At 39.7% G+C, this 12,387-nt stretch overlaps 3 protein-coding genes across 3 annotated transcripts in view; all 3 read left to right on the forward strand.

Moving 5' to 3' along the window:
- The window catches only part of LOC120052918 (neurotrophin receptor-interacting factor homolog), a 30,723-nt gene extending 22,894 nt beyond the window's left edge, over window positions 1–7,829 (forward strand). The window contains exon 7 of the mRNA XM_039000148.1: window positions 4,982–7,829. Coding sequence (XP_038856076.1) covers window positions 4,982–5,890 — 909 coding nt within the window. The 3' untranslated portion in view covers window positions 5,891–7,829. The remainder of the gene's footprint in view (window positions 1–4,981) is intronic.
- LOC120052984 (oocyte zinc finger protein XlCOF7.1-like) overlaps window positions 1–12,387 on the forward strand; it is a 164,375-nt gene that overhangs the window by 90,790 nt on the left and 61,198 nt on the right. The window lies entirely within an intron of this gene.
- The window catches only part of LOC120052911 (sal-like protein 4), a 74,589-nt gene that overhangs the window by 34,986 nt on the left and 27,216 nt on the right, over window positions 1–12,387 (forward strand). The gene's annotated exons all lie outside the window — the stretch shown is intronic.

Genomic DNA, 12,387 nt, shown 5'->3' on the forward strand with positions numbered 1-12,387 from the left:
GAGTGCCCCTTATCTCAGTCGAACCAAAACATTATACTTAATTCTTAAATCAACACATGGACATTTTTTATAATTCACTCCAATTGCTCCATATTGTTAGGTACACTATACAGTGCATTCAGAAAGTATTCAGACACTTTCTCTTATTCTAAAATAGATTTTTTTTTAAAATGTCTTCATCAATCTACACACAATACCCCATAATGACAAAGCAAAAACAGGTTTTTAGAAATGTTTGCTAATTTATTAAAGATAAAATACAAATACTTTATTTGCATAAGTACTCAGACCCTTTGCTATGAGACTCAAAATTGAGCTCAGCTGCATCCTGTTTCCATTGATCGTCCTTGATGTTTCTACAACTTGATTGGAGTCCACCTATGGTAAATTCAGTTGATTGGACATGATTTGGAAAGGCACACACCTGTCTATATAAGGTCCCACAGTTGACAGTGCATGTCAGAGCAAAAACCAAGCCATGAGGTCAAAGGAATTGTCCGTAGAGCTCAGAGACAGGATTGTGTCGAGGCACAGATCTGGGGAAGGGTACCAAAACATTTTCTTAAATGGAAGAAGTTTGGAACCATCAAGCCTCTTCCTAGAGCTGGCTGCCCGGCCAAACTGAGCAATCCGGGGAGAAGGGCCTTGGTCAGGGAGGTGACCAAGAACTTGATGGTCACTGACAGAGCTCCAGAGTTCCTCTGTGGAGATGGGAGAACCTTCCAGAAGGACAACCATCTTTGCAGCACTCCACCAATTAGGCCTTTATGATAGAGTGGTCAGATGGAAGCTACTCCTCAGTAAAAGGCAAATGACAGCCCGCTTGGAGTTTGCCAAAAGTTACTTAAAGGACTCTTGGATAAAACCAAGATTGAACTATTTGGCCTGAATGCTAAGCTTCATGTCTGGAGTAAACCTGGCACCATCCCTACGGTGAAGCATGGTTTTTAATTTTTTTGATTTTTATTTGGATCTATTTTAGTCCTCATTTGGACTAATCTTCCAAGAGTCCTTAAACATTAAAATACAATTTAGAATACGAACACATTTTCACATATAAACACACTGTCACAAACAGACATAATACACTAACATATTGACCCGATAAATACTCAATCTAAAAATATATTGATTCTTCATCTACTATAGTCCAACACAACATTTCTATGTATTATATTTAAATGGTTTTAAAGTATTGTTTAAATGTATATATTGAGAGGTTTCTGGTTTGCTCAGTTAAATTTTCTATTTCTTTATTGCTCTAAATCGAAATGTTCTTTTGCCTTCTCTTTTCTGTCTAGATAACAATCTATTCCTAGTATTTACTGAATGTCTCTCTTACCAACTGAATACCGTTGTGAATAGAGTTTGCACGTTTTAAATGGTGTATATTATGAAATAAAATAAGCATGTTTTTTTTCAATTATCTTGTTGATTGATGACCAACCAAGAGCAATGCGCATGACTACAACAAAAGAACCATATCCCCACCTTAAAACAATCCTTGCTGCTTTGTTCTGTGCAATCTGCAGCCTCCTAATTTCACTTTCTGATGCATTTCCCCAGACCACAGAACAGTAGTTCACCTGACTCTCAATTAATGCTTGTGTTATTTGCTTAAGAATCTTTCCTGGTAAATACTTAGCTATCCTTCTGATCATGCATGCTGTTTTGATTTGTTTTGGACATAGATGAGTTGTTTGAGGTGACCATGATAAGCAGTTGTCTAGCTGCACTCCCAGTAGTTTGGTTTCTGCCACTTCCTCAATTTGTACTCCCCCCATACTTAATTGTATCCCATGCTGTTTTGGCCTTTTCTTAGGGGAACAGACCAACATAACTTTGGTTTTCTTGGTGTTTAAAACAAGTCTGTTCCGGCAAACCCACTCCCTGATATTCTCCAAATCTCCTTGTAAAGCCTGCTGTACCTGTTGAACTGATTGTCTTGCTGTATAAATTGTAGTATCATCTGCAAATATAGTAGCTTGAGTTACAGATAAGGCATAAGGAAGGTCGTTGGTATATATTAAAGAAGTGGCCCAAGGCAACTGACCTGCGGTATTCCACAGTTTAAAGCATGAGGCGAAGAAAATGAACCATTGATAGAGGTGGACTGTTTCCTGTCAGTTAGATATGACTGTACCCAAGTCAATGCTACCTCCTTAAAATCATAATGCATTAATTTTGTCAAAATTATTTAATGATCCACTAAATCAAATGCTGCACTAAAATCTAAAAATAGTACACCCACAAACCTGCCATTATCCACAGCATTGAGCCACTGGTCAGTCATGTCAACCAATGCAGTGGTAGTGGAATGTTTTTGTGATAAGCATGCTGATGGGCTGTAATCAGATCCTTATTTTCCATGTACTCCCATATTTGTCTACGTACTCACAATACCCTCCAATATCTTACTGAGTGAAGGGAGTAGACTTATTGGTCGACTATTGGCAGGAGTAATGGGTTCTTTTCTGTCTTTCGGAATAGGACACAGTTTCGCATGCTTCCATACATTTGCAAACATCCCCTTTTCCAGTGACCAAATAAATATATATTTCAGTGGAGCTGCAATCTGGGGAGCAGCATAGCGAAGTAAACAAATTGTCCAAAAGATCATAACCTGTAGATTTACCATCAGGTAATGACTTCAATAGGTTTAACAACACCTCTACTGACACCATTTGTAGACTAAAAGAGCAGGTCTTGTTGCTCATAATATGATCATCAATCCATTGGACAATAGCTTGTTTGGAAGAATGTATGTTTACATTATTGCTCAGTAAATTAATTTTCTTTGTAAAAAAATCTGCAAAATGATTGGCAATATCAGCTGGTTTTGTTATTGTTCTCCCGCCAACCTCCACACTAGCTGGGCATGATGAGATAGATGTACCAAGTAGGCCCTTAACTGTATTCCATACCTTTTTAGAATCATTTTTACAATTAATAAAAGCATTTTTGTAAAACAACGCTTTTTTCTTACGATTCAATTTAACTCCATAATTATGTAATGTTCTATAATTCTGTTCATCAATTTCTAGTTCTGATTTGGCTGCTAAGACCTTTGCCATATTTCTTTGAGAAAAAGCCTCACCCAGTTCATCTTCAATCCATGGAGATAGACGAGCCCCAACAGCCTCTCTTTCTTACTGGGGCATGGTCCATTACCTCAGTGAGCAAATCAATAAAACATTCTGTAGCATGATTTAAATCATTTAAATCAGCTCCCAAGGTACAGCAGCCAAATCATTTTGAAATAGCTCATGTTGAAATGTTTTACCATTTCTCTGTACCACAATCCAAGGGGGTTTCTTTGGAACCTTGGTGTTCATGGTTATGGTCACAATATTATGGTCTGTCCAGCCCACTGGCATTGACCTGGCTTTTAAACATTGCAATGGCATATTACAGAAAATCAGATCAATGCATGTGTCTGAACGATGACCCAACTTAGTTGATGATCTAGTTGTATCATTAAACCATTTGTTTCAAACCACATATCTCATCAATTTAGTTCTATTCTAATTATTATGATCCTTCCAATTTATATTAAAATCACCCAAGATAAATACATCTCTGTTGCTATTTGTGGCTTAGTCAAACCCAGTGCATAAGTCATCCAGATAGGACACCTTAGAGCTAGGAGGTTTATGCACACATCCTTCCAAGATGGCTGCCTGGTGAGGCAGATGTACTTGAGCCCACAGTGCCTCTACTTGACATACATTAAGGTCATCCCTCCTCTTAAAAGGTATATGATGATGACTATATCAATGAATGTTAATTTACACATAATTTACAGATGCATTTAAATGCATTTCGGTCAGAGCCAAAATAGGAATATTATTTATGTTGACCAAGTTAAAAACCTCATGTATTTTGTTAGGAAGGCTACATACATTAACCTGAGCTATATGCAACCCTTTCCTTGTCAAGTGGAGATCAATAAAGCATGTATTCGTTATAGTTGAAGTTGTCATGATACACTACAACACAAACTCAGATTTGAACATTTAATTAATCATAGCCAGGGAGTTACTCTAGAGTCCCGATACAATTGCCTGTTGATGTAAAGTTTATCCATCACCATGGAGACTCGTTGATTGGTGGCAGCATCATGCTGTGGGGATGTTTTTCAGCAGCAGGGACTGGAAGACTAGTCAGAATCGAGGGAAATATGAACGAAGCAGAGTACAGAGAGATCCTTGATGAAAACCTGCTCCAGAGTGCTCAGGACCTCAGCATGGGGCAAAGGTTCACCTTCCAACAGGACAACGACCCTAAGCACACAGCCAAGACAACGCAGGAGTGGCTTCGGGACATGTCTTTGAATGTCCTTGAGTGGCCCATCCAGAGCCCAGACTTGAACCCCATCGAACATCTCTGAAGAGACTTGAAAATAGCTGTGCAGTGACGCTCCCCATCCAACCTGACAGAGCTTGAGAGGATCTGCAGAGAAGAATGGGAGAAACTCCCCAAGTTACAGGTGTGCCAAGCTTATAGCTTCATTCCCAAGAAGACTCAAGGCTCTAATAGCTACCAAAGGTGCTTCAACAAAGTACTGAGTAAAGGGTCTGAATACATATGCACCTTTGGGATGAATTGGAACGCCGACTTTGAGCCAGGCCTAATCGCCCAACATCAGTGCCCGACCTCACTAATGCTCTTGTGGCTGGATGGAAGCAAGTCCCCGCAGCAATGTTCCAACATCGAGTGGAATGCCTTCCCAGGAGAGTGAAGGCTGTTATAGCTGCAAATGGGGGACCAACTCCATATTAATGCCCATGATTTCGGAATGAGATGTTTGATGAGCAGGTGTCCAAATACTTTTGGTCATGTAGTTTACTTAAATCACAGTGTTAGAGATGGGCTTGACTATGGTTTGCATTTTATAATATCATGTCATGTTTCCGTGTGTACAGTAAAGACTTTCTTATATACATCTTTATATGCTCTTCTCTGAATGTTGTGTTTACAGTCTGCAGTCCATGAGGACCTGCTGATATCCAGTGTTGCTGGTGGGAGAGACTGGACCTCTGAAACAGCTGGTCACAAACCCTGGCACCGGATCAGAACCCTGGATCAGGAGCCTTCGCTCTTACTTCCCGAGTCGGAACCGGGACCGAACCACGAAGGAGAGAGACTCCACCACTACACAGAACACAACCAGTGGACAGGTGGATTGAATAATCTCAGTCCTGGTGGTCATCCAAGAGACCAAGGATCCAGTCTGCAGCCCAGACCCTTCTCTTCACAGTCTCAGTGCAGGGATGGACCAGGGCTTGGGGCTGATAGAGATAGACCCTCCTGTTCCTATGATACAAACACCACAGTATCCATTATGAACAGAGCAGGTCACCCTGCACTTCAGCCATCACAGAGAGTGGTGGGAGACCCCCCTGGTGGTAGTCTATCAGGAAGTCTGTCTTCTCCTTCAGGATCTCGTCTAATGCCTGGTGACGGCGTTCATAGAAAGCCTGGACCTGGGTCTAGCCTTCCTCAGCTACCTCATGGTAACCCCATGAATACAGACAAGGTCAGAATGGGCGTTCACCACGAGAGTTACCTAGCCTATAACACAGCAGACAATCCCAACAACACCCAAACAATGGCTAGAGGTCAAGGACGGAGCTCAAATACTCCTGCTTCTACCTTCTCTGGTGTCATTGGGTCACAACGTGGGGGGCCGAGCGTTAGGACTGACGCCAACAAGCCGTATGCCTGCCCCACGTGTGGGAAGTGCTTCGCTGAAGCGTACTATGTGAAGATGCACCAGACCGTTCATACCAAGGAGAAGCCCTTCAAGTGCAAACTATGTTACAAGAGCTTCTCCTTCCTGACTAACCTAATCAGACATAGGAGTGTCCACAATGGGGAGAAATCGTAGCAGTGTGGCTTGATGTACACAGGGGATATCTGAGAACCATTCTTTAGCTGACATGTTATAGTAAGAAGGTAATCAACCACTTACCCTTCATTAACCCTTTTGTTAACTTGTCATTTGAAACAGGCTAGTAAATACCTTGTTTTTAGAGAAATTGTAAACCTAGGCTAGAACTAGAAGAGTTTAATATTTACCTTACTGGAGGTGATGTAGTCATTATTTTCTATTCTGTTCTAGCTAACACTAATTTCTAAACAAGTCTGCTCTCAGTTTGAAAGATACTGATCATAGGATATCTGATGTGTAATGTCATAAGAAGTACCGTATTTCAAAGAACAGCAAGTATACCTTTAACATTTAACCGCACCCTTTGAGGTATGACGCAAACCAATAAGATACATTCTCTTCAGAGTAAGTGGAGGTAGGTGGAAACGGGAAGAGATGACTGACACAATGGCGGAAACTGATGTTTTTTTTAAACTGCTGGCGAGTGAAGATGACAGTGAGAATGAGTGGGTTTCACTGGCGAAAAAGAAAGGAAATGAGAAGTAAAGTTGTGGTGGACAATAGGAAACTCTTAGACTGGTTTTTGATTGGAGTGGAGGTTTTGGACCAATGGAACCTGGGAGATGCATTTGAAGTGGCGTCAGTGAGAGTCACAAGAAGTGGGCTTATTTCGATTTTCTTTTGTGTGTCGAGACATGACAGGTGTCTCAATCAATGAGAGAAGACTTGAAATAGACAAGATGGCGGCGTACACATTGTTGGATACTTCGTGGAGCAGAAAAAGTATTTATTTTAATAACAGCATTTATCTCAATTCAAACGAACCCCTTGCAACTGGACACAGACATTTTATGGGGCTCCTGTTTCCACGAATTGAGGACGAAGAAAAGGATCTGTGCTACACCAAACAGTACCTATCCTGTAACACCCATTAATGGATACCAAAAGTATTCGGATGAATCACATCTGGTGTAACAATCTGTAGCTAAGGATGTACAAGGAATCCTGTACATGAAGGTACCGCCCTCACAGGCCTCTGGACCTGTGTAGGGATTTGATTTGGATTGGACTGTGAGTGACTGAAGAAGTGGGATGGTTTTAATTGATCTATATTTGTTTTTCGTGTATTGTCACCCCCCACTTTCCCAAAATGGATTTTAGAGGGTCCACACAGGGGGAAAACCCTAAAGCTGCCCCCAGTGTGAGAAGAAGTTCTCCCGCCAGCACCACCTGAAGATGGTCCACACGGGCGTGAGGCTGTTCGCCTGTATGCACAGCGGGAAGAGGTTCTCAGAGAAGAGCTACCTCAGGATACACCAGCAGAAAAACCATTACACTCTATAACATAGAAAGTAACCATTCCACTCGATAGCTTCTGATGTTTAGATCAAGCATTAAAGACAGATTAATTTTCATTGTTGTCAGCAGAAAATATCATTTGGAATAACGAGAGTAACAGATTTCAGTGTTGAATATTCCTGGATAGGATATTGCATCCAGACATTAAGTGTCTTATATATCGTGTTTGTACTGTGTAGGCTAAATGATATTCACAAATTCCTTTTTATTACTTTCATTCAACTACTTTATTTTTACCTAAAGACACTTTGCAGTTTTGTTGTTTAGACGTGCGTGTGGTTCTATTGCTAACACTGGTTTCAATGTGTCACTATGGGATTTGCTTGGGGGCAGATTATTTGTTTGAAGTATCCAATCACACAGCATCTGTTGGAGACAGAGAGTTCGAGTGGCGCCTACTGGTCAACAAGGATTATCCCTCAATCTCCTGCTTTACACAGAGCCCTGGCAACTACTGTTAACGCAGGGATCTTTTGACCCAGAGTTCCCCTGTCCGGTGTCTGTGTTCTTTTGCCCATCTTAATCTTTTATTTTTATTGGCCAGTCTGAGATATGGCTTTTTCTTTGCAACTCTGCCTAGAAGGCCAGCATCTCAGAGTCACCTCTTCACTATTGACATTGAGACTGGTGTTTTGCAGGTACTATTTAATGAAGCTGCCAGTTGAGGACTTGTGAGGCATCTGTTTCTCAAACTAGACACTAATGTACTTGTCCTCTTGCTCAGTTGTGCACCGGGGCCTCCCCCTCCTCTTTCTATTCTGGTTAGAGCCAATTTGTGCTGTTCTGTGAAGGGAGTAGTACACAGTGTTGTAAGAGATCTTCAGTTTCTTGGCAATTTCTCGCATGGAATAGCCTTCATTTCTCAGGACAAGAATAGACTGTTTCAGAAGAAGTTTCAGAAGAAAGTTCTTTGTTTCTGGACGTTTTGATCCTGTAATCGAACCCACAAATGCTGATGCTCCAGATACTCAATTAGTCTAAAGGCCAGTTTTATTGCTTCTTTAATCACTACAACAGTTGTCAGCTTTGCCAACATAATTGGGTTTCCTAATGATCAATTAGCCTTTTAAAATGATAAACTTGGATTAGCTAACGCAACGTGCCATTGGAACACAGGAGTGATGGTTGCTGATAATGGTCCTCTGTACGCCTATGTAGATATTCCATAAAAAATCAGCCGTTTCCAGCTTCAATCGTCATTTACAACATTAACAATGTCTGCACTGTATTTCTGATCAATTTTATGTTATTTTAATGGACAAAAAATTAGCTTTTCTTTTAAAAAAACAAGGACATTTCTAAGTGACCCCAAACTTATGAACGGTAGTGTAAGAGTGACCAACTCTTTGCGTCTTGGGCATCCCCCTATAAGTGCTGATCTAGGACCAGATTTGCCTTTTAAATCATAATGAATAAGACTATTGATCCTCAATCAGCACTCCTACTCTGACCCTTTGTGGATACAGGCCAAGGTCTTCAATAATTTTAAGTGTGGGACCACACCTTTGAATTGTCAAACCATTTAAGTGTCAAGTAATCAAATCAACTTACATGTTTGCATAGTATCAAATTAACTAAGACATTTTGCATAGTATCAAATCAACTAACATGAGGTTCTCAGAGGGGAGCTACCTCAGGAAACGCACACTGCCCATGTATAGAGTGATATGTAGTTACTAGTTACTAGTTAATTTGTAGTTCATTCTGGTGGATTTGGATATTGTAGGGAACTGGATGAGGTGAACTGAGGAAAGAATGAGTATGATGATATGACAACTATGTCCCTTTAGGTTGATACTGGTGTTTTATAATGAGATAATGATAGTGCCTTAATTCATGTTTACTTGACATGAAGTAGTGAAGCTGTGTGTAAAATAATGTTGAACCTTTTCCAAAGTATTCTAAAATGAATTATTTCAAAGCGAGGGTACCAGATTTACAGAAAAGGTAGTATTATCATAGTGTCACGTATCAGTTTGTTCAATAAAAGTACTGTACTTCATGTTATGTGATTGTATGACCATTTTGTCTAAATTAAATACAAAATTGACTCTGTGTGGACTTTTATCTCAGTCGAGCCAAAACATTATACTTCATTCTTGAAACGACACATATGGAAAAAATATATAATAATAAACTCGACTGACTGTGGTTAACGTTTTGTAATATGTCAGCAAAGACTTATATAAACCTTTATATGCTCTTCTGTACAATTTGTGTTTACACAGTCTGCAGTCCATGAGGACCTGCTGATATCCGGTGTTACTCGCCACAGTCTTAGTGCAGGGTTGGAGCAAGGCCTGGGGCTGATAGGAACAGGAGGGTCTATCTCTATGATACAAACAACACAGTATCCATGATGAACAGAGCAGGTCACCCTGGGCTTCAGCCTTCACAGAGACTGGTGGCAGACCCCCCCTGGTGGTAGTCTTTCAGCAAGTTTGTCTTCTCCTTAAGGGTCTCGTCTAACGCGTGGTACCTAGTGTGTAGTTCAGCCCACAATCCTAACACCCAAACAATAGCTAGAAGTCAAGGAGGGAGCTCAAAGACTAACCACCTGATAGTGGTGGCTCCTGCTTCTACCTTAGGTGTCATTGGGTGACAACGTGTGAGGCCGAGCATTACGGACGCCGACAAGCCATATGCCTGCCCACGTGTGGGACGCGCTTCGCAAAGGAGAAATATGTGAAGCAGCACCAGACCGTTCCCACCAAGAAGTATCATTATGAGACATAGGAGTGTCCACAATGGGCACTGGGTAGTAGGTAGGAGTTGCCCTTAATCAGATATTTTTTTCATGCTCTCCTCCCAACTTTCATCATATCTGTTATGTGTATTATTGTTATTAATCTTCCATGGCTGTTGCAAACATTGTCACTCAATTATTGACTTACTCAGCCACACAAGTCACACACTCAAAGTTGGCTGTATTTATACTGATTTACACTCACACTTATTTGGACAGTGAAGCTAAAACTTTTAATTTGGTTCTATACTCCAGCATTTTGGATTTGAGATCAATGTTTCATTAGGCAACATTAGGAAAGTATGTTTGTCTATGGAGATTGCATGGCGGTGTGCTCAATTTTACACACCAACGGAAAAAGCCGAATCCACTAATTTGAAGGGGTGTCCAAATACGTTTGTATATACAGTGCATTCGGGAAGTATTCAGACCCCTTGACTTTTCCACATTTTGTTACAGCCTTATTCTAAAGTGGATTATATAGTTTTTATATTGTATATCGGTTGAAGAGCCAAGATTAAGTGAACTGCTGTGGAAATCTTCAGGGGATGTAGTATTTAATTATGTATTTCGTTTCCTTAAGGAGACAAGACTATTGGGTAGGATTTAGAGCTTCCATGTCTCTTGTAAGGCACCTTAAAGTTGGTTGCCAACCGCCATATAAAATCCACAGAAGAACCCAACATTAGCATGAATTTCATCAACAATTAGTACAACATTACAAATATTTTCCAAGATGTTAGATACTTAACTTGTTCTCTGTAATATCGTATAGCTTTGGAATCGTGACATTACGTAAGGAAATAGGCAGGTTTGTCGATTCATTCATTTTTATTCATAATACAAAAATCAACAACTTACATTGCTACATCAAACATGTCTAACAAAACAAAACAGGTATTAAAAAGAAAATACTAAAACATACAAAAAATATCAATAAAATTATTAAAATAAAATAAAAATTCTAGAGCAATTGTATGACTCACTTGTTCTTTGAATGTAAATTTGTGTCAGAATTTGGGGAAAACCTTGCAGAATACTTATTTACAATTATGAACACTACCCATGTTTTTGACATAAAGGATATAATATGTTACTATTGCAATGATAACAAGACCATTGAAATGATTGGGATTTTTTTAAATTCTTGTTGCCAAATACTTTATACACAAACAAAAATTCCAAAGTTCTATACCAAAACGACACATATTTTTTATTGAATTTAATTATCTTAAGACATTATCCCTAGTGAATAACAAGAATAAATAACATCTTCCTGAATCATTATAATGAGATTTCAGAGTGAAAAAATAAAAATAAAGGTTTCTCGAATCATTCGCTGACTAAGAAGGGATTGCGTGACGAATAGCTTAGCAACTGCACGACGCAGCATAACAACGTGAACGTGATTGGTCGACAATCTGCTGGGCGGGACGTAATACGTCCCTACATCCATTGACCAATGGGATTCCTATCTCCTCTTTTCTCTAATATATCTGGCAGCAGTGATGCCAATTTAGCAATTTTGTTGCTAGATTTAGCTACTTTTTTTTCAAACAGCACCTAGCAACAAATTTAGCTACTTTTAAAAATGTATTCAGAACTTTTAGCAACTTTTGAAAATTGACTCAAACGCTAAAATACACACATTTTCCCTCTAAATGACACAAAAACGATTTTCTCTGTCACAACACACGTGCCTGGCTGCAAAAGTGCATTGTGAGTGACGTCAGCAGCAGGCGCTCAGCTCGTGCACAGGCAGCAGCAGGCCAGCAGCAATTTCAACAAATTGCAAATCATTGTTGGCTGACTGCAGCAGCAGTAGTATGCGTTCGACGAGACAAACCCAATGAATATAGTTGGTCACAAATGTTTGATCTTGAACAGAACTTTCAACATCAATCAACATGTCTCAATCAAAATTGTACTGCCAGAGATAGTTCCTACATGATAGAATATTTGCTTTTTTTAAATCCAACTGATCTTGTCCTACCTGTGTCCTACCTGTGAACCTTGTTAATTGCTGCTTACAGCTATATTTATTATTATAATTATACATCACATCTGATCTCACCCTATTTTGCATAAACATGACAGTGCTTTATAACCAATATAAAGTAATAAATATACTTACACACACACACTAACAAACACCTACTGTACACGTCAAAATAGTTTAGTCAGGTTTGTCTGATGATTACTTGACTTATCATAGCTAACTTATTTTTAGCCACAACATTTATGTCCACCGTGATGGATTTAACAACAATGAAGTGATTATGTAACTGCAGTATAGGACTCAAATGTAGTGGGGATGGGTAAACACTCCATGTTGAAGTACCTGTATGTCTGTGTAATCTGTATCACCTCTCTCTTCCAGGAGGAGAAG

The sequence above is a fragment of the Salvelinus namaycush genome, chromosome 8 (genome assembly GCF_016432855.1).
Source record: "Salvelinus namaycush isolate Seneca chromosome 8, SaNama_1.0, whole genome shotgun sequence".
In the NCBI taxonomy this organism is placed as follows: domain Eukaryota; kingdom Metazoa; phylum Chordata; class Actinopteri; order Salmoniformes; family Salmonidae; genus Salvelinus; species Salvelinus namaycush.